We start from the raw sequence: 22,718 nt of genomic DNA on the forward strand, positions 1-22,718 counted from the left end.
CAGTCAGTGATGCTCGAGGCCAAAATGTTTGAAAATCCAAAACTTATTAAAAACTTGAAGAGCTGATAAACTAAAAAAGTATTAATAGTAAAGTATTCTTGCTAAGGTTGATTATGGCTAAACTGACATGAAATATCAGATCATGACTAGCAGTAAGAACAATATCAAAATCTCAGATGACAAAGAGTAATGATGACTTTATGATAACTGATGTGATGACAATAAAAGCAACAAAGAAAATGTACAAAAGTATCGTCTGTTTTTCTTTCAAATAAAGATTTTTCTTGATGAGCTTTAAAAATTCAAGATATTCTCAATGCAAAAAAAAATATAAAAATTCACATAACATGCAACATCTATATATGCTATAAACATGCAATTTGCTTTTGTGTACTAAAGAGATTTGCAACAGCCAATAGTATTATCATTATATATATATATAAGTGTCAAAGTCTACAGATTGTGTGGGTAGAAGCAAAAAAAAATCTTGTACTATAAAAATATATGTTTTCATGTCAATCTAAAGTATTTGATGAACAATGGTAATTATTGACTCTTGGCACCTTTTTCTAAATGCATCAAAAATAGTCCACCAAAATGAATCCTCACCTTTTTAACTCTAAATTAATAATTTTCTAGTTTTGAATAACTAATTTCATATAAAACTATGAAGACATGATGTATGTATTTGGCATTATAATGTTTTCTTTACTGATAAATTAAATAATATGAAGTGCCAATAAAAAAATAACATGAAAATGTGTCTATATGACACCAGGAACTACTAGTACTATCATTATTTCAATGTTCAGTGAACTAGCTATAGGAAATCTGGGTCAAACCATAATTTGGCATATATTTTTTAATGTTTACATCCTAATGAACATGTGTACTAAATTTCAAGTTGATATAAGCATGACATCATGGAAGCCTACCTTAAACCAAAAACTTTCACTGAGAATGTACAAATCACCTTTAAATATTCAGTGAACTGTGAAATCTGGTTAAATCCCTTACTTGGCATATGTTCCTTTTATTTTCACATCCTAATGAACATGTGTATCCTAATGAACATGTGTACTAAAAAACTCACCAAAGATACCAGGTAAGTTTATAATTTTATAGGCCAGACACATTTTTCATCTACGAAAGACTCCTTTGTTACCCTCAAATCAAACAAAAAATTTAAACGGCGAAATAAAGTATGAAGTTGAAAGAACACAAGTGTCAGGTTCATGTGACCACAACGTCAAGGAAAACTACCTAAAATCAAATCTTTAACCTAAAACAAGATGGACTTATGTACAGATGTACATGTGCAGAGACCAGAAAAACATAGCATAGTCATGAAAAGAAGTTGTCTAGAAACCACCAAAGATCATATTGCACAAATTTGATAATGGTGCTTGAAAATTGCATTTCAGTACTGAGAGGTATAACATGTTGATAAACAGGAATTCAATGTCATTTTCATATTGTGTAGAAACACAAGTATAATCATCATGCATCTCTTTCAAATAATATAAAGTTAGCTTTATTTTTCAAGTTCAAATTTTACATTTGATAGGACATATGTAGAAATGACATGGATACAATGTAAATTCAATCAATCATATGTAAAACTGGAAACTTACATCTAAGTATTTCAGGCAGTTCCAGCTTACCTCAGACTATCTTGCTATTGGCCTAGTCATCTTTGACTCATCCACATTTCCTTTGAATGAGTTTATTTTATTAATCTAATTTCACTTGGGAAAGATCTTGACTAGTTGGTGAATAATTCAATGTGTATCTCTGTTAAAGCAGTAACATACTGTAAAGTCAGAACATTTTGCAGTGTTTGATGATTGCAAAAATTACGACAGGATAGGTATTTTGCAAAAATAAAAACCAATTTAAATTTTGATAGCATTATTTGTATGCAGCATATCCTGACATTGCAGTAACTAATCTTGTATCCATTTTTCAACAATTGCAATAAATTGACATAAACAATTTCTGAATTTGCAGTATGTAACCCTCCACCTTTTCTTTTCAGTATGGTATAGTATAGAGATGTTTATGAATCTTACAGGACTCCATTGAAGTAGTTTAGAGATATTTATGAATCTTACCGGACTCCATTGAAGTAAACAACTTGCTGCATGTCCTCAGGAAGTGATTCAGCTGTTGGCCAATCAAAACTGTCTAACACAGGTATAATATTACAATCACTATCTAATGCTGTTACTACTTCCTAAAAATACAAATTATGCAAATGTTCATGTTGGTAATTTTCTAGCATAAGGTTGTATATTAGAACTAAATTAGACTGGTAATGTCCCTTTAAAAGGTACAATGTTGCAAAAATAATGTAACACTGGATTACACTACCCATGTAATGATCAAAGGACTTTAAAAATAAGGAAAACCTTCCTACTTCTGCATGACAGACATAAAAACTGAAGTCACAAAAACATTTACTGAATATTTGCAAAAAGTGCTGACAACAGAGACGAATGTCAACTAATTAACCATCCTTAAAACAAATGTTTCTACTTATATCGCACAAGAGTGATCACGCTGAAATGTCTCGCCTGCTTTACTTATCATTATTTCAATTTATGTTGATAGTCTTAAAAAATAAAAGGTCAGATAAACAATGACATACAGACATGTCTTACAATCATTCCATACACAAAATATAATTGGCCTATTGCTATTAGTATATATGATAAACTGACAAAACCATGAAAACTTAACATTGACCACTGAACCATGAAAAAAGGTCACAGTTAGATGAAACATGTCAGTCTGACATGTACACCTTACAATCATACATTCATCAAATATAGTTGACCTATTGCTTAAATTATAGTATCTGAGAACAAACTTGACCTCCAAAACTTAACCTAGCTAGGTCACTGATCTATGAAATGAGGTTGAGGTCAGGTCAGACCTGTCTGACAGACATTCACTCATAGGGTCTTTGCATTGGAAATAAACACATTTATTCTAAAACCAGTTGTTGGCATGATACGGGTTATGTTCTCATATATTTTATGATGGTATGATACTAAACCCCTAACGGGAGGGATTGTGCTTGATTTTCATATGATGAAGACATAATCTTTTGATCAGTTTATTTGAGGTCGGGAGCTGGCATGTCAGTAACTGCTAGTAGTCCTTTGTTAATTTATGTATCATTGTCATTTTGCTTAGTTTCTTTTGTTACCTATTCCGACATCGGACTAGGACTTCTTTTAAACTTTTTACTGTGTGTACTGCTGTGTGTTTGTTTATTTAATATTGGCTAGAGGTATAGGGGGAGGGTTGAGATCTCACAAAACATGTTTAACCCTGCCGCATTTGTGCGCCTGTTCCAAGTCAGGAGCCTCTGGCCTTTGTTAGTCTTGTATGTTTTTTAATTTTAGTTCATTTATGTGTTTTGGAGTTTAGTGTGACGTCCATTTTCATTGAACTAGTGCAGGTGCGGGATTTTCTCGCTGTGTTGAAGACCCATTGGTGGCCTTTGCCTGTTTTTTGCTCTTTGATCGGGTTGTTTTCTCTTTGACACATTCCCCATTTCCATTCTCAATTTTATGTCGACTTTGCAAGGATCCCATATACCAAATACTTTTATACTGAAATATTAAACTGATCAAACTACTCAGCAGGATTTATTTTATATGTTTTAAGCCTTATTTATGTATCTGTTAATAGTCAAACAGCACAAAACATTTCATATCTAAATGGAATTGCTATATTCTAGAAATATTTTTATCATTTTAATCAATTTTACAGAAACAATCTTTCAATCATTTTCAAAACATTACCTGCAAATATTAATGAAGCCATAATAGAATAATAATTGGCTTACTGTCAGGATCCAATCTAGGATCTTTTGAATGACTGGTGTTTAAAATGATAAATAAGAGAAAAATTTCAGGTTAGATTTTTATGGTTATGGTAGTCATGGTGGTTGATAAGTTGGTTGGTAACATCACAGATATTTTTATATTGAAATTAAACATCATTAGGATGCTTGTAGCCATGTTTAGTTCTACCTAGAACTGTGTTGTCAGAGATCTCATTTTTGGTAACATTTAAAAGAAACAGTGCAACCTTTAAATAAAATGAAGCATTTTTCATTTTAAACCAATCTTTGTAGAATAGACGGCAACATTTCAGCATCAGCAGGAGTGAACTCCAGACATGCAAATATTGTGGATTCATTATTATTCCTTTGATACCAATTTGTGTACTTGATGGTTGTAGGCCTGATGAATCACGACTTTTAATGTTCAACGAAGTACAAATTTCCTATAGGTGTGTATACAGACTTTTGCAAAAGTATCAACGAACATATAATTTTTCCTTCATCCATGAAAATTAGTATCCATGAAATGTATCCACAGTATATGACATTTTAATCTTTGCTTTCTTACCTTATGAACCCAGTCTGTTAATTCATGGTCTCCAAAGCATCTGTCTAAGGAATTTGGTGTAAGTACCAGGAGAAAATGGCGAGCCATTTTAATATTAAGTAACAAGTTTTCATCAAACTTTCCAGCTCTTAATCTGTCTATATCCAGAAACACAGTAAATCCTCGTAGCTGTAGATGTACTTTCAATAAACTGCAATCAAAGTAAGGACTACTTCTATGTACATTTTATAATGAAATGGTTTTCTGTCTAACTGCAGTTAAATAAGAATATTTTCAATAATGACCCTAATATTTGAAGAAATTCAAGTTTAGTAATTATCATTAACTAAAACATTTGATAAAAAAGACATGTAAAATTATTTGGCTAATTGATAATACAAAATTAACAAGCTTTGATACCTTTCATCAGCAAACTATGCCATTTTGATGTCATTATTGTGCAATTTTATGATGAAAATAACAATTTAACTCATTTTTGCCTAAATTGGGACAGTTTTTGCTTCAGACTACTTTGGCCACATCCATAGACCATTGTAGACTTACATAATTTGGGTAAAAAATGTGACTAAAGAATCTTTCTGTAATAAGTTCATTTTGATTGAAGGTTGTAGATAATACTTTTGAGAAGGAAATTTTAAAATACATTTGAACAACACAATGTGGCTTTAACTAGAAACTGTGAAATTGGGGTCAGAAGTCTAATTTGGCATTAAAATTAGAAAGATCATATCATAGGGAACATGTGTACTAAGTTTCAAGTTGATTGGACTTCAACTTCATCAAAAACTTCCTTGACCAAAAACTTTAACCTGAAGCAGGCACTATCATTTTCTATGTTCAGTGGACTGTGAAATTGGGGTCAAAACTCTAATTTGGCATTAAAATTAGAAAGATCGTATCATAGGAAACATGTGTACTAAGTTTCAAGTTGATTGGACTTCAACTTCATCAAAAACTACCTTGACCAAAAACTTTAACCTTAAGCGGGACAGATGGACGGATGAACGGACGCACAAATCGAAAAACATAATGCCCCTAGGTGGGGCATAAAAACAAAAAATGTTTGGTTTATTTAAATTTGCATATTTTTGATACTGTTGATACTGTAGGTTCAGAAATTATTGCGAGGTTTTTATTAAGGCGAATAATGCTTCTCTGTGATTATCGCAAATAACAAGAATTTGCATTCTGATATCTGATGCATATATCTTTATGCAGCTTTTCCTGAAATCGCAATAATTTATCCTGCATTTATGTCCTTCTTCAAAAATCGCAATAATAAATGCACACAATAATTTCTGAATTTACAGTACTTGTTTTCAAATTGGTGATGAAATAGTTCAATCTTTAGACCAAGTTTAGGCCTTCATGGTCCTATACTTTTGATGGCAATTACTTTGATATAAAACCATATTTACTTGTGATAAATAACTGTAAATTCCTATGATAATGTGTATCAATTTAAACATACCTGCAAAACAATAACATGAATAATGTGAGACAAATTGATTTTTGTAAATGCTGCAGTAGAATTTTAGGCAAAGCCAAACTTTGATTTTTAACTTTGCATATTTCATTGGTCCATGTTGGTTGTTTACTTTCCTTAAATTGCTTTGTTATTTTGACCATTAGCTCTGTTGACCTACTGTTTATTATATGAGTATATGTGTATTATATCTGTGCATGTGTATCTTTATGGGTACATTTGTATTACATGTAGGACCTTATACAGTTATTTGTAAATCACTGTATTAGAAACAGGTCCTAGAATTTCATAGTTCAACCTTCACAGAAAACAGATCAGGTTTGCAATTTTGAAGGTATATTGCTGGTTGAAAGGGGCATTTTGGTACCTTTTAATAAATCTAATAGCCACCAGATAGTATAAATGTATAAAAATGTACTGCAGAAAGAATGTCCAATCAAACATAGAACACAGCCAGGCACAGGGACAATCAATTTTCTATGACCTTGTATACTATTGTATTGTGATGGGATTGCTTCCCTTGAGTGGTAGATTCTTAGCTGTTGAGCTTGGGAAGTATTTCTTTAGCTCAGTCAATTAGAGACCTGACTAGTAACACAGGGTTCGAGTCCTAGAGGTGTCAATATGATTTTCTAATGAGAATCATGCTATATCTTACATTTGGTGCCCAACTAAAAAACCTACAGTGGTCAGAGAGGATATCTAGCCAGGGTATGTTTTCCGAGAGTCATAGTGGTATGATGACTCTTTGAGGGCAAGTGTGGAAAGATTGCTTCCCTTGAGTGGTAGATACTTAGTTAGCCAGCCATAAGCAGTTGATCTAGGGAAGTTCTTCTTTAGCTCAGTCCATTAGAGTGCTGACTTGAAACACAGATTTCAAGGTTCAAATCCCGAGAGTAAACAATGTGATTTTCTAAAGAGCAGCGTGCTCTCCGGTTACAGTAGCCTCTGAAGATTTATTAAGTGAAAACACTTCTTAGAACCTAAAAAGGGAGGGAGAAAATACAATGAAGGCAATAAAAACACAATTGAAGTAATATAGACAGCACCATGGGGAAAAGAAAAAAATAGAAATAATAACAAACAAGTTTACAAAACACTTCACAGACCATACTAAATTGTAGAAATACATAAGTGTTCAGTATTGTCAGTACCAGTATGCACTCTTTAATGTGTTGTATGATAAAAAACAGTTTTTCATGCAGATGTGGTTTGATATTTCTTATACTGTTGTATCATATTCATTTTCATAACATATTTTAGCACATCATTTTTACATTTCACCCTATGGAACACATTATTCTGACTTCGAGCTGAGCAGTCTTTGCTCTAACTATCATTATATAAATTTATCAACCTATCTTGACTCATGTCAGGAATCTTGTCTTCTGCTTTTGTTCTTTTTAAGTTTTGTTTTTGTTTTTTGGTTGAACTTGGTAATGATTTCTGACCTTCAGACATCTATGTTGAGGTCATTTGTGAGAATAATAGGACACTTGTTCTTTATAGTTAAATTTAAAGTCATATGGCTTGGATATTGCCCATCAATGAAGGCTATATAGCGACCTATAGATTTTACTTAAAACTTGTCTTTTATTTGTCATCTCATTGATTTTACTGAAAGGCAACATCTATTAAAGTTATTTAGAATATCAAAATACACGTTTAAAATTTTTGTTGTTGTTGGCAAAAATAAAATGAAAAAGTGTTTGTTTTCAAATAATAGGAATAATGCAGGAATAATTTATGTAAGTACAAACTTGCAATAAAGGATAGCATCAATGTACAAAAAACTTCCATCTATTTTAGTCTTGCTCTAATCAGATGTTAAATTTCCAAGTGTACTTCATGGACAAGAAATTCTGAATATTATTGATATGAATTTATGGGGATAATGGATTTATATCAACAAAACACCAACCAATCAACACATGCAAAGAAAGATAAATCTAGAGTTTACTTAAGCTTAAGTCTTGTGTCATACAAAATTTCACAAACTTCAAACTTTCATGTAGAATCAAGTAGATTCTTTAGAGAAGATACACATCAATTACAGGAGATAGGAGGTAAACATCAATGAGACAGAAACCCATCAACACAGTCAAACCTAAAACAGTTATCTTACGGTTAACATAAGGTAACTTATACAAGTGTCCATGCCACATGTCAAATAGGAGCTCTAAATAGCTAAAAGTCGAAACAAGATGTGAATTATTTTAAGAGAACACCAAAGATCTTGCATCAAAAGACCATTCCAAAGGTCCTGATCTGGAACAGGTTAACTTACAGTGTTAAACTAGTTTTTATAACTGAACTATAGCTCTATTTATCTTAATCAACAGTACAATAAAAAGTACACAGGAAAGTGCAAAACAGAGATATGTCAATAAAATCACAATAATCAATAATATCAGTATTACACAAGGCAAATGGAATATTCTGTTAATGCATATGGACATTTATTTCAATATAGTTGTCTAAAACTTCTGAAAAAACAAAACCACAACCTCAGTCTCCCGACAAAAACCAAATGATTCTAACTAAAAAGGTCTAGCATAAGAATAACATGACAAAGAAACCAATCATGTGTGTATTTACACATTAATGATGGACTGAAATGTAAATATTTTCTTTTGGTCCCTTTTTTTTTGTGAGGTAGATTTAGATAATTGATGTGTTATAAGCTTTTTTTTCAGATGTTTTGGCCTATATGCCTCTTGTGTTTCTATGTTCAATGGTCACATGCTTGGTAAATCTAAATTATTTGTAAAATGCCACTTATCTACAATGTAGCTGAGTAAAAGACATAGGAACTGAAGGAAGCTAGAAGCCAAAACATTTAAAAAAAAAAGAAGAATTGTTTTCACTATAATAATGAGAACTATGTAACCTTTTGGAATTTTAAATACAACAACAGATATTCAAGATTAAATATAGATAGTAGCCAAGTTCAAATCTTCTTGGCCAAAGAAAAAGACAGATTAGTTTTTTAGTTCAATCCTATTCAATAAAACAATTCAAAAACAGTATACTAGCACATCTAAATTACAAAGAAGAAAAAGCTAAGGTCAAGGAAAGTTGATTATATATTTTTTGTTCCTCATTTCAACATTCAAATAACATATTGCTATATGATTTTTCTCTTTAAATTCAATCTTTTTTTTTCATTTCACTGGATCAACTTCCACACAACTGTAAACACTCAATTTCATTTTTGTATTGGATTAAAATGAAATATCATTGCATAAATAATGCTTGAAGGGGAATAATGTCTATCCTACTTTGTAATACATCAAAATTTAAATTCCAACAGACGATTAAACTGTAGTATTTTAAAAGTATTTGCTCATTTTACAGTTGGTGCATAAAAAGAAAATTTCCTGTCAAAGGGAAATAACTGTTAATCTAAATGTTACTTGATTTATAAATGACTACAATGAATGAGTTGCTTTTTGTTGACATCAGGTCTCTACAATAACTTTATAGTGCACTTGTTCCATTAGACAAGTAGTAACTAAATGTTAATTATAAGAATGGAATTGTAGCTAGTGCAAAAAGTATAATAAAAGTTATCAAACTCAAATAAAATATTCAACAGAAAAGTCCTCCATTTAACTTGACTGTCTTTGCATGCTTGGATTTATAAACTTTCCCTTCGTCATCAGTAAAAGTTGCATATCAAAGGCCAGGTACTCAACTTTCCAAGCATGGCAAATAACTTTCATATGTTTTCAGGTCTATTTACGTTTTTTTCACTTTCCCTTAAAATCCAAATTTTGGTATAAAAAATATGTGTCATTTTAAAAAAAAGTGATTTTGATGAACTATAAATGTTCTCCTTTAACAGAAGGCATATATTAAGGAAATCCATCATAAAATAAAAAAAGTTTAAGAATTTGAGTATATTTACATGTATGGATCCTGTGAGGTACCCCCTTACCTTTTAAAAATTGCCTAAACTTATTCTCAGTTATTAAAATTTGTGAAGGTCACAAGTACTTTAAAATGAGACATCAGGTAGCCAGCCAAATCCCCATGGTAGCAGGTCAGATTTGACCATGTTGGAGCCTATACTTTTCGGTCAACATTCAGGTCTTTAGTGTAACCCTTTTATGTATTGTATAGATGATTCCTATCAGTAAACCTCGTTCACAGTGTTAATTTGCTCCGCCCCTCTCCACATATTATGTATAATAAGAAACAGGTATCTGACATATATAGTAAACTGTTTACCAAAATCATAAATTTAAGTTTTAATGGTTTTTCTTTCAAGTAATTTTCTGATTGCCATGATCATTATAAAAATAAGGAAATGTGGTATACTTGCTAATGAGACATCTATCCACCAGAAACCAAGGATGTGGATGTTTCACTATAGGTGAAAGCTCTATCTTCAACAATAAGCAAAACCCATACCATATATACAATCAATTATAAGGGTCCTGAGAGAACAAAATGTAAAATAATTTAAATGAGAAAACCAACAGCTTGATTTATACCAAAGCATGAAAAAAACCCAAATAGGACAATTATGAGGCCACGACAACCACGGAATTACAGGCTCCCGATTTGGGAGTTGGAAGCACATAAAATTCGTAAGGGTTCTGCAGAACCCAGTGTCTCGCCTACTTTTGCTGTTAGTCGCAGGCTCAACAAAAATGGGGAAAAAATTATTAAAAATTTTCCTCTAGATACTATCGTTCGATTGTAAGAAGCTTCTATCCAAGATTGGTAAAAATCCAGGATGGTTTATGAATCTAATAAATGTTTTAAAAACTTTAACTGCAGACAATATGTAATGTTAATTGGAAGAAAAACTAAGTCCATTTATAAGTAATATACGGAAAAATAGGAAATAAATTTTTACAAAATTTCATTCTAGATACTAGCTTTTGATCATAAACAAGCTTCTGTCCAAATTTGGTAGAAATCCAGGATAGCTTAAGTAAGTTATTAAAATTTTAAAAAACTTTAACCACAGAATGAATGTAATGTTAACTGGAAGAAAAACTAAGTCCATTTATAAGTAAAATACGGATAAACAGGATTTTTTTTTTAAATTTACTTCTGGATACTATCTATGATCATAAACAAGCTTCTGTCCAAGTTTGGTAGAAATCCAGGATAGTTTAAGAAAGTTATTAAAATTTCAAAAACTTTAACCACAGAGTGAATATTTGTGGACACTGCTGACGACGACGACGACGCTGATGACAGAATGTAGGATCGCTATGTCTCGCTTTTGCGACAAAAGTCGCAGGCTCGAACAAAAAAATGTGACAGGGTAATACATGTCTGTGGGCACTCACTTGGGAATGCTGGCATTTACTTGTAAGACCAATCTTGTATTGGGTACTGGACAATAGGACAAGCGTTATTGTTGAGCCGAGTGATGAATTGAAAATAATTTTGAAGCAACATTTTAAATTTATAATTGGGGCTCTACATTTGCTTGTCGTATTTTTGGGACTTGATATTCTATATTCGTAGGGTCTGGTATAGTTATGACATAACATTTTATTAAATGCATTTGGTCAAATTACTGAGACTCTACATCTCATTCCTTTTGAAGAATATAGTCATATTTAGTCAATTGACTCCAGATCTCTGGATCTAAAAGTTCAATATACATGCATCAGATCAATTTATCTCAAAACTGGATACTTTTAAACGTTTTGTGAGCTTAAAAAAAAAAAAAAAAAAAAGTTTGGAAAATAACAAAAGGTATAGGTAAAAAGATAATCAACTTTGCTTGAGAGACATCAATTCAAAATCAATTAGGTTTTGCTAATATGTGTCTACTAAGATCCCTCAACCTCACTATGGTAGGTCTGTTGTACCTGGCTAGCTGTGATCCTGTTGATCGTCTATAACTTATAAACACATCCACAGCCTTTGGAAGGGTAGAAATACTGGATACATCAACACTCTTCTGTCGCTGTAAACTGTTAAAACTACCATACTTAGGTAAAGAACAGTACAAATCTACAAAAGAATCCATAAATAAACATATGTTTTTTATTATACCTCAGTGAGCTTGTTTCAGAATACGATGTTGTGATGATGGCATGGATTCATTATTATTCGTGGGATACCAATTTTCTTGGATATCATGGGTAAAAGTAAACCACGAATTTAAATGTACAACGAAGTACAAATTTTCTATTGACATATTATGCTGACTTTGGAAAAATCTTTAAATCAAATATCCACAGAAAAACAATTTTCCATCAATCCACAAAAAAACAATTTTCCATCAATCCACAAAAATACAAAAATTCCAAAATTTGGTATCCATGAAAATAAATGAATCCATAGTTGATAAAATTTATTCACAATTTGTCTTGAGTTTGATAGATTAACTGTGTGATGAATGGTATAGATACAATTCTATTGTTAACGATCGTGTATCATCCATGTATAAACCTCCAGATATCATTTTTGTTTGTATTTTACAAGGATGGGGAATTTGAACCTCTTTCTCTAGTTTACAATCTAAAAAAAAACATTTCAATAACTGCAGGGATTTTTTAGAACACTTTTATTTATTTATTGTACTTTTTTTTTTTTTAAGTCTGTAATACTGACATTATAGAGTTAATTCCCTTTCAACATCTGAATTTTTCTTGTAGTTTTTTCCATTATTTTGTTGTTCCACTTATCAATATAAAAAAGAGTAAAGGTTGAGTACCCAAAAATTAGTTTTGACCCCACTGTATGTTCATATGCATGTACTGATTCAGGTACCTTGTCAAGTTTGTCATAATTTATAGTTCGCCTCGAGTGCGTGAGGTCGTGGGTTTAACTAGCCCGGGTCAAACCAAAGACTTTAAAATTGGTATTTGCTACTTCTCTGCTAAGCACGCGGCATTAAGAAGTAAGAGCAGAGACTGGTAAGCTTGGAGTCAGAATAATGTGTCCTGGTAAGGTGACATGTCTTCCTGCAGACTGTTACCTAGTGAACTAGCACGTTAAAAATCCAACTCAGCGTGTCAGTCTAGTACAAAGCAGGGCTAAATTAACATGTTCTCGTCCTAAATATGCATATTAATTTGCCGCTGGAAGTTAAGCAGCCATCCATCATCATCATCATCATTATTTATATCTTAGTGTTCTTTTGAATGATTGTGGATGACAGATCTTTAGTATCATCTGTTAAATCTATTCACAATTCATCTATAAATGGCAACTTAGGGCCAGAGCTTGTTGAAGACCATATAAATATCTTAAATTGTTCATTGTTTGTGTTGCTCTGTTGCTGTCTCATTAATGTATACTCAATGTCTCCTTTTACTCATATATAACAAAGTTACCATCAATATGTTCCAATATGAGCCTACGATGGATAGGATTAGTAACTCCACATTCCTTCAGCTCTTCATGACTAGTAGTAGACAATAATTCTTTACTCATTCCATTCTTCAGCATACAGTAAGTGTATTGTGAAAGGTCAGGTAATATTTTCATCATCCAGCTATCTATCTGGCTACGATCACATGATGAATAGTCAGCTGTTACTTTTAGACCTTTCAACTCCCTTAAAAATCTATAAAAAACAACAATCATTTCTTGAATATTATTTTATTTCCATATCATTGTTTAACTAGTAGTTTAATTTCCTTTTTCAAAAATAAGGGAGTAATAATATTTCTGGAATTATATATTTAGTGGATAATTTAGCAAGAGTAGCTGGTAAATGTTTATCAGATTAAAAAAGCATGAAATAAGAAATCCACCTGATATCTTTTCATTTTAAAGCTTATGAAATTAATATTCACTGATTTCTGATTTGTGTTTTTCGTTATGTTTGTATAAGTTTCTTTCATTACATTTTGTTTGCCATTGTATGTTAAACAACCAACAATCAATCAATCAATAATTCACATTTTTTGCAACAATAATTATAAGCAAACAACTATCAATCATTCGACCACATGTAATTTCAATGTTATGAATTTGAATAACCTTTTTTTAAATGTGTAAAAAACATTTAAAAATATTTCTATAGGTGTCACAAAATGCAAACAGATAAAAATATATTCAAATATTTATGTGAAAACAGTCATATAAAATTGAAATATAGTATATCTGACTGTGCATGTCTTTTAATATACATGTAACAAGATTTTTAAAGCATATATAGTTTCAGACTGATGATACAGAGTAATATTTGTAGAGCAGAAACATATACACTTATTGGAACATGTTTATGCAAACTTGCCATTTCATAATTAGGATTATGGGTAATTCCATTGTTTGTATACCAAATTTTAAAGTGAAAATAGGGTTACATCATTGGTTTAATTTCAATTGTTTTAGGAAGTTGTTAAATGTTAATTACCAATTACAATTTTTTTGTGTACACTTTTGACAATGTTTGAAATTATTACCCACAATGCATTAATTGTGATATGGTGAAATAATAACTGACTTTGTATTCTTGAAGTACTTTACTTTCCTATGTCTACTGTTAGTACAACCAACCTTTTTCTTGCTATTTTACATGTCATTCCTATACTATTCTGGAGTTCATCTTCAGTTAACAGTAAGAGAATATCTCCATCTACTCGACAGCTCACAAAGGCATCCACATAGTCTTTGAATCCAACCTGCTAACAAGTAGCATGTTATAAATACCTTACAGACACCACTCGGACTTCAATCTCATTACACATGCATTTGAAAATGTCCCCAAAAATGATTCATTGTAACCTTTATGTCAAATGTCAAGGTCACATTAAGGTCATGATGATGAGCAATACATAGTCTTTTAGTCATCTTGTCTTTCTGCAGTTTTTTTTACGTTGTTGTATAAAACCTACTTTGAAGTACATCACCTGATATCAGAATTCTAGTATTCTTTAACACATTATTTATAGATTTCATAACGAGTGAGAATAGGATATTGCTTGACATCAACTCAAGTTATTTAATTTCAATAAAATAAAATCGAATTCTCAAAGAGTTGTTAAACCTATTTCTCTTATGGTATAAACATTCTCTTTGTGTTAAATAGAAAAGTCAGCGATTCCTTGGTTTAGTCACATACCAGTATGATATCATATGTCCTGTTACGGCGTCAAACTTGAACATCAGCAATTTAAAAACTTTTTGCAAACTTCAGAATGTAATAAAATCTGACAAAATAACAATTTTCAGGTGCAAAGCATGAGTCTTTTGTATATTATTGAAGAAATCATAAATCTAAGTTGCCATGGAGGAAATGAACATTGTTTTGACCTTTGAAAGTCATTAATGACCAAATGTAAATGTCAGAGATACTGTTTCATTATGCTGGATAAGCCAATCAAATTAACACATTTTTTGTATCACTTTTTCTTATCACACTCTGTATAGTGTGATACAACAAATATCTCTTCATGCGAGAACTAGATAACAGGCCATAACCATAAGAGAATGTTTATTATCATTTTGCTTGTACAGTTGTTTTTTTAATCTTTATTATTATACTGTAATTATTGAGTATAGTGTTTTTCCTGTACTATGTTATACATGTATTGTAAATTATTTGAATCTGGCCAAATATTCTGTTCCTTTCCCAAGTCAGGAATCTCATCAGTTGTTGTCTTTTATTTTATCTATCGTTCATTTGTTTTTGTCATTGCTGGAATTGGGTGACGAAGGCAGACCTTTAATAGTCTCTGTTTAATTAATTACCCAATTTCCTTTGATATCTTTGGTAATTCACTTCTCAAAGCCTCAACATAAATAATATTTAGATATGTGCCAAAGCCTTACACAAGAAGATATTTAACTTCGAGATGTGTTATTCAGAGATGTTAATGTAGGTAAAATATTTTTATAGTGAAAGTAAAAGGATGAGGCTCAAATTTAATTTGGCCAAAAACATTGTGTTAAATCTCTGTTTCAGTTCAATTTGACCTAATTAAGACATCATCACATGATCATAGTGACATCATAACTGACATTTCTGTACTTTTGAGTTTAGATTATTTCATCTTATTTGTTCATCCATAAAATGGCCATAATTTAAAGGATTGAAATTTTACTAATTTTGCTATTTCAGAGCCGAGATAATTGCTCTAACATGTCATATCATACCTCTTTTTTAAAGTAAACTAAGAATTTATATGACAGATCATCCCTCACAATGTAACCAATTATTATGGCCAGCCGTTTTACTATTTATCCAAATTCAAGATATCTCATATAACATAAGATATTTCCTATAATACATAAGATATCTTATATAATCTAGTTTTTATAAGATATCTTATAAACTTTTTAAGATATGTTATCTTATATATAATTTTATAAGAGATCTTATAAATTTTATAAGATATCTTATATACTTTATAAGATATCTTCTGAAGTCTATAAGATATCTTTTAAAGTTTATAAGATATCTTTTAAAGTTTATAAGATATCTTATAAAGTTCATAAGATATCTTATAAACTTTAAAATTTATAAGATACCTATTTAAACTATATAAGATATCTTATAAACTATATGAGATATTTTATAAACTATATGAGATATCTTATAAAGTTTATTAGATATCTTGAAGTTAGAATAAAGAGTAAAACGGCTTGCCATAAATTATATATGTGCAAGTATTGGATATACTTATATAAGTTCTATTCAAGGCCCAAAACCAAGGAACATGAGGAAAGACCACATTCTTGAAATCAAAGACAAAATAAAACATATGATGAAGATGAATTGAAAGAAGATCTTGTAATAATTATATACTGAAAATTCAGAAATTATTGTGAGGTTTTGATTAATTTTCATAATGCGACTGAGTGAGTATAGCCATACTCATGTGCATATATCTGTATGCAGATTTTCCTGAAATCACAATAATTAATCTCACATTTTGTCCATTTTTCAAAAATCATTATAATAAATGCATGTAATAATTTCTGAATTTACAGTAATATAAAGATGCACAGTATTGACAGATTCTGAAAATTTAGTTAGGAAAACAAGTACTGTAAAGAAATGCCACTGACTTAGAAAGGAACTACAAACCACTTCTGATTCAGGTCTGAAATTATAAACAACCAAACTTTACATTTGTGATTTCTTTTGTTCATTTTGTGAGTGAATTGGTCCATACATAATTTTTTTTTTTATTTTTATAAATGCATTGTAGACAAGGTAGATATTGATGTACATGATAATATATGTAAGTGCTACTCTAGTACCTGTTTGATCCAGTGTGCTACATCCTCTGTGTTCCAGACAGGTACTTGAGGTGTAAGCTTGTGTGGAACATCTTCTCCAATGATCTTTAAGGCCTGGGCTGCAAGTTTTGATGCTGTGGCATTGGGACTACTAGCTACAGTTTTCAGTGGTTCAATAGCACCAATATCATAAAATATCTATCAAAATAATATACATGAATAGAAAAATAAAGGTTCAAATGAACCTATATAGTTTCATTGGCATTGCATGTATTTCAAAATTCATGATAAGTTAAATTTTATTATTCTAATATTTATTGGAAATGCATGTCTATAAACATGATAAACGAAAGGCGAGTTGCATTTAGAGCTGAACCTGTACTTGCCAACTGGTCATTGTGGATGAATTTAAATTTAAATTTCTAAAGGGCTGGAAGCTAGTAAGGATAAAGCTATTTTAGGATAAAGACTTTTTCTCTCTCACAGGAAACAGGTAAAATTTCAAGATAAATTGTATGATTTAAATGAAAATAATTTACTGTACATGTATAACATGTATAATATACATGATATACATGCCATGTATAATATACATTTTGTACATGGCATGGAAAAATTAGGGGTACATGTACATGATAATAACTGGTTTATTTTTTGGGTTGGGGATTGAAACTATCAGTCAGGGGTACTACATGTACTTGTACAAGTAATTTTTATTTACTTGAAAAAGTAAATATTAATATACTTATATAAGTAAATTTGTAGGATACTTATACAAGTGTATTTTGTTTACTTGTAAACATGTAGGTAAATAATTTTTTGGCTTAGTTATGTCCCTTAGACATTCAGATTTTTTTTCTTATACAAGTAAAAAAGTCATCCTATCTTCTTTACTTGAATTCTTAGGACTTCTTTGCTCTAATAGAATTTTTTATTATCTGTCCTTTGCAGATGTCTTTACTAATCATTTAAGTCTAATTTCATGGACAATGAAAATTTCATTTGTCTATTATCTTCAGAACACTGCTCATTTGGAGCAGGATCTGCTTACCCTTCTGGAGCACCTGAGATCACCCCCAGTTTTTGGTGGGGTTCGTGTTGCTGTTGTACCCCTATTTGTGACATTTTTACCTACTGTGTTTGTTTTGTTCACACATCATTGTCAATATAATGGAATTTGATGCGACTGTCATACAAGTGAGAGGTTTAGCTAGCTTTAAAACCAGCTTTAATCCACCATTTTCTACATAAGAAAATGCCTGTACCAAGTCAGGAATATGACAGTTGTTATCCATTCGTTTGATGTGTTTGAGCTTTTGATTTTGCAATTTGATTAGGGACTTTCCTTTTTGAATTTACCTTGGAGTTCAGTATTTTTGTGATTTTACTTTTTACAAGCCCCCAAGGGGCAATTTTTGAAGGCCTTGCGCAAATACTTAAGATCTATGCGCAATCAATTTCTTTGTTGAATTAATGTGATGAAACATTGAACTCTAATAAAAAATTATGAGCTAACCTGAGAAAAATTGTTAAACATGCTAAAGGCATGTTTTTACATCTCAAAACTTGAGAATTTTTGTGGGATTGTAAAAAAAAAATTACTTATACAAGTAAATTTTTGAGAAAATTAAGGGGAGATTATTCAAACATTATAATTAACTTATCATGCTTATATAAGTATATTATTATTTACTTCTTCAAGTAAATACAGATTACTTGTACAAGTAGTACCCCTGACTGATTATCATAATTTTTAGATCTCAATAAAAAAAATTGCTGTTAAATTAAGTCGATATCAAATCTACTTAAAACAGCATCTTCGTCATAGTCCATATGTTATCTACCAGGAAAGTACCGTAATAATAAAGGAATCCTGCCTGTATAGTGTTTATAGGGAAAATGCTCATGATGCTAACAATAATCGTATACTGTATACAATTTTGTATTTACAAGAAATAATGTATTCTTGTTCTTTTTAAATCTATATAAATCAAATGAAAATTTGGGTTAATAAAATAAAATTGTTATTACGGCAGGTGCAAATGCATGCAGCAAATGTTTCATCATAATGATTATCATGATTATTGTCCATCATTGGTTGTGGATATTTACTAAACATTGTCACGGTACATTGTAATTATTTTTTTCTCTCAAAAAGTTTATTTTTTTACTTTAAAATGTAATTTCTTTCAAATGTTATGTGTACATGTATATGACTACTAAATGTGCATGATGTACAAAATGTGATAAATTTTTTTTTTAACAAGTCTATATTGTTATAATTTACCCCAACTCGTCCTTGTTCAGCTTTTATTCCAGCTTCCATGGCAAAATGAAAAGCAGCAAGGGCTTGGGCTTCTTCTCTTCGACTTGAAAGTAAAGGGATGAGGTGTTCCAAGTAGATACTGTCACGACCTTGACGATGTGCAAGGTCATTTTTAGCAAACACTGATGGTTTTGTACTGTTTATAAATGGCATTACAAGGTCCAATGTCCCAGATTTCATCACAGCTGCTTCAAGTTCTTTATTGGCAACAAGGACGCAAATTGCTAGACAGGCATAATAACGTATATTGTCGTCTGCCATAAACGCCAAGGGGAATAACCACTCAGGTACATTGTGAGTTGCCATTTCCTCTTGAACTTCACTTCCTCCAAACAAGGATAAATTAGAAATAGCTTTGGCACATCGTCGTAATACTCCAAGATCGGCACTTCTACACCAATGAAGTATAATATCCAGTCCACCGAGTGCCACCATTTTAGATGATGCCTCAGCAGATACTTTGAACAATCCCTCTAAGATACCTGTTGTAAATTTAGCAAATTCGTGATTATCTTTCAAACTTAACGTCATGTTGATAACCGTCTCTAGACCATTCTCTACCACATATTTCCTATTTTCTGTTGATAGTATTTGTTCAAGAAGACCAGCGGAGGCTTTAAGAAGGTCTTTATTTGATGATGAGCAATTTTGAATGACCATGTCCAAGATTCCTTCCTGTCGGATTACATCACATAAACCATAGGATAAGTCTCGACCATATACTTCAATTTTCCATGCATGTTCTATGACTCTTAAAATGAGGTTTAAATGTTTTATCTCCTCGTTGACATTACCGTTTGCATTTTTTATGGCCTCTATATGTTTTTCTAAATTTCTTGACGACTTCTGATAACTGACCTTTAGGTTTGTTAGGCACTGCCAGGAAATATGAGAGTCACTGGAGTATGACGGGGGAAGTTCAAGGGGATATTTTAAACACAGAGCTGGTACAGCTTCCTCTCTCTCCATTACTTCATCTAGAATGGCGTCTTGGGAAAAAGAATCTTGAGATATGCATGACATGGATGACTGCACTGATGAACATTCTGAGCTGCGAAATTTCACTTCTTTAGATTTGGAGTAAGAACTAGATTCTTCAGAGGCCTGTGAGGACAAAATACCCTTACTCTTGCTCTCTACTTGTTTGTATGCCTCTACTGATGACTTTTGATCCATCTGAACTTTACTTTTACTGGCCTCGGCTTGTACCATTTTCCCTTTTCCTCTTTCGTCCTTACTGGTCATTTTCATACTCATAGCTGCTTGTTCCATTTCCTCAGACTTGGACAAATCAAAATAGACTTTGGCACTTTCAGAAACTTTTTTATTCCCTAAAATTCCTGTGTTATCGTCTATATTATCTGAGGAACTGTGTGCAGCTGCTTTGTATGATACTGATTTGTTGGCTTTTTGAGCTCTTGCTTCTTTAAACAAGGAACTTTCTGATACAGATTTGTCGATCATTTTGTCTGGATCAAATTTATTCATGGATCTGATACCTTTCCTTTCTAACAGGGGACCAGTTCTACTAAACATGGAGTCAAAATCATCATCATCATCATCATCCAATGATCTCAATTTGCCCTTCTTGTCCATTATTCTGGAAAAAAAAAACAAGTTTGACACACATTTTTTGTTCTTTTTATATAAAACATGTTAAATATGGGCATGATGGATTTGAACATTCATTCAATAGGGTATTTCAATCCACCACCTTTTCCATACATTAATATGAGTATCTAAAGATGCTGTATTAAATCTTCATATACGACATACATCATTTTGGGGACTTTAATACATGTAGCTGACTATGCGGTATGGGTTTTGCTCATTGTTGAAGGCCGTACTGTGACCTATAGTTGTTAATTTCTATCTCATTTGGTCTCTGGTGGAGAGTTGTCTCATTGGCAATTATACCACACATTCCTATTTTTATATATACATGTACTTAGAAATAAAACTGACAATTACAAGTGTGATGATAGTTAGTCACTAATGCAGCTACTGAAGCTTAAATTTTTCAGTTACCATGGTTAATGGCAGGAAATTGATACATAAACACTTTCAGGGACAATTTCAAAGGAATATTCTGAAAATACTCTTGGCCTGACTCTATTCAGTTTTTATTTTCCAGGGGCCATAAGCCCTCTGCTAAAGTTGCACTTTATCAATGTACATTTAAACCAAAAACTGAAATTTGATAAAATGTGACAATGTGTGTTTTTCTTCTCTAACATAATATAAAATGGCATCTTAAAAAATTGTTAGATGACAGTTTCAGTTTTATTGGGTTTAAGAAGATCATGTGCTCTTGATCATTTTGGTAGTTTACAGTTTCTGTCAAACCATTCTATAGAGTTTGACATGACATCATTGCATCATGATGTCCATAATTTTAGAGAAGTTACCGTCAGTCAGCATGGTCAGTGGTAATACTTCTTTCACATAATTGTTTTGTAAATTTTGTTTATTTGTACAGATAAATTAGAGTTATCTCCCTAACCAAGTCTTTCAGATATTTTCCTTATATATTATTGTAATACATACATTAAAATATTTGTACAGTAGTAAGTAAAAAAAGTCATATTTTTCCTTATGATTTTTTTACTTGACTACACTTCTCTAGTAGAGTGTTTAATTGTCTGTCACTAATAGTTATACTTCCTATTTATAAATTTATAAATGTGTAATTTCATGGAAAATGACAATCTCATTTGTCTGTTATTTATTTTTTTTAACTAACTAATAACAAGTCTATAAGCTATAAGAACAATTAATGAAGACCTAATTTTCACAGGGTGGTCAGTTCCCCTTTCCCAACTGACGCCCTGTGCCCTTTTACAAATGTTTTAATGACTCCCTGTGCACTTTTTAAGACGCCCTGCCCTTTTTAGCAAGTCCATGCCTTTATTGTCATATTATTTTGATGAAAATACTATAGTTCTACCTGTCTTCATGTTTTTGACAAGTTTATGACCCTCAGCTTATTAACATTGAATGTACATGTACATATCTTGTTATTAGAAAGTGACATACCCTGGTAAGCATGGTAAGTTGCTGAAAATCAGACTTAGAGAAGGAAGATCTTTCAAATTTATAGGCAGTAATACATTTGTACTATGTATTTTTACTATGTATCATTTAGTGGACTAAAGCTGAAATTAAGTAAAATCATCTTGAATCACAATTATATTGTCTTTTCTTTATACCATAGTTGACTATAAAAGACCACATAAAATTTCATTTTTAGGGAGTCTAAACTTTAACAAGTTTTGAACTTGTTTTTGACTGTTTTTCGGGTTATCTA

General features: G+C 31.4%; 1 protein-coding gene across 4 annotated transcripts in view; it reads right to left on the reverse strand.

The window, feature by feature from the left end:
- The window catches only part of LOC127711193 (NAD(+) hydrolase SARM1-like), a 51,216-nt gene that overhangs the window by 27,567 nt on the left and 931 nt on the right, over positions 1-22,718 (reverse strand). For 2 of the 4 annotated variants that reach the window (XM_052217163.1, XM_052217160.1), the window contains exons 2-8: positions 19,373-21,011; positions 17,107-17,283; positions 14,398-14,522; positions 13,227-13,459; positions 11,754-11,898; positions 4,428-4,617; positions 2,115-2,236 (exon numbers count right to left, since the gene is read on the reverse strand). In XM_052217163.1, coding sequence (XP_052073123.1) covers positions 2,115-2,236; positions 4,428-4,617; positions 11,754-11,898; positions 13,227-13,459; positions 14,398-14,522; positions 17,107-17,283; positions 19,373-21,007 — 2,627 coding nt within the window. In that variant the 5' untranslated portion in view covers positions 21,008-21,011. Of the gene's footprint in view, positions 1-2,114; positions 2,237-4,427; positions 4,618-11,753; positions 11,899-13,226; positions 13,460-14,397; positions 14,526-17,106; positions 17,284-19,372; positions 21,012-22,718 lie in introns of all 4 variants that reach the window. The other 2 variants (XM_052217162.1, XM_052217159.1) reach the window with 1 other exon arrangement.

Source organism: Mytilus californianus, unplaced genomic scaffold, assembly GCF_021869535.1.
Source record: "Mytilus californianus isolate M0D057914Y unplaced genomic scaffold, xbMytCali1.0.p SCAF_8, whole genome shotgun sequence".
In the NCBI taxonomy this organism is placed as follows: Eukaryota; Metazoa; Mollusca; class Bivalvia; order Mytilida; family Mytilidae; genus Mytilus; species Mytilus californianus.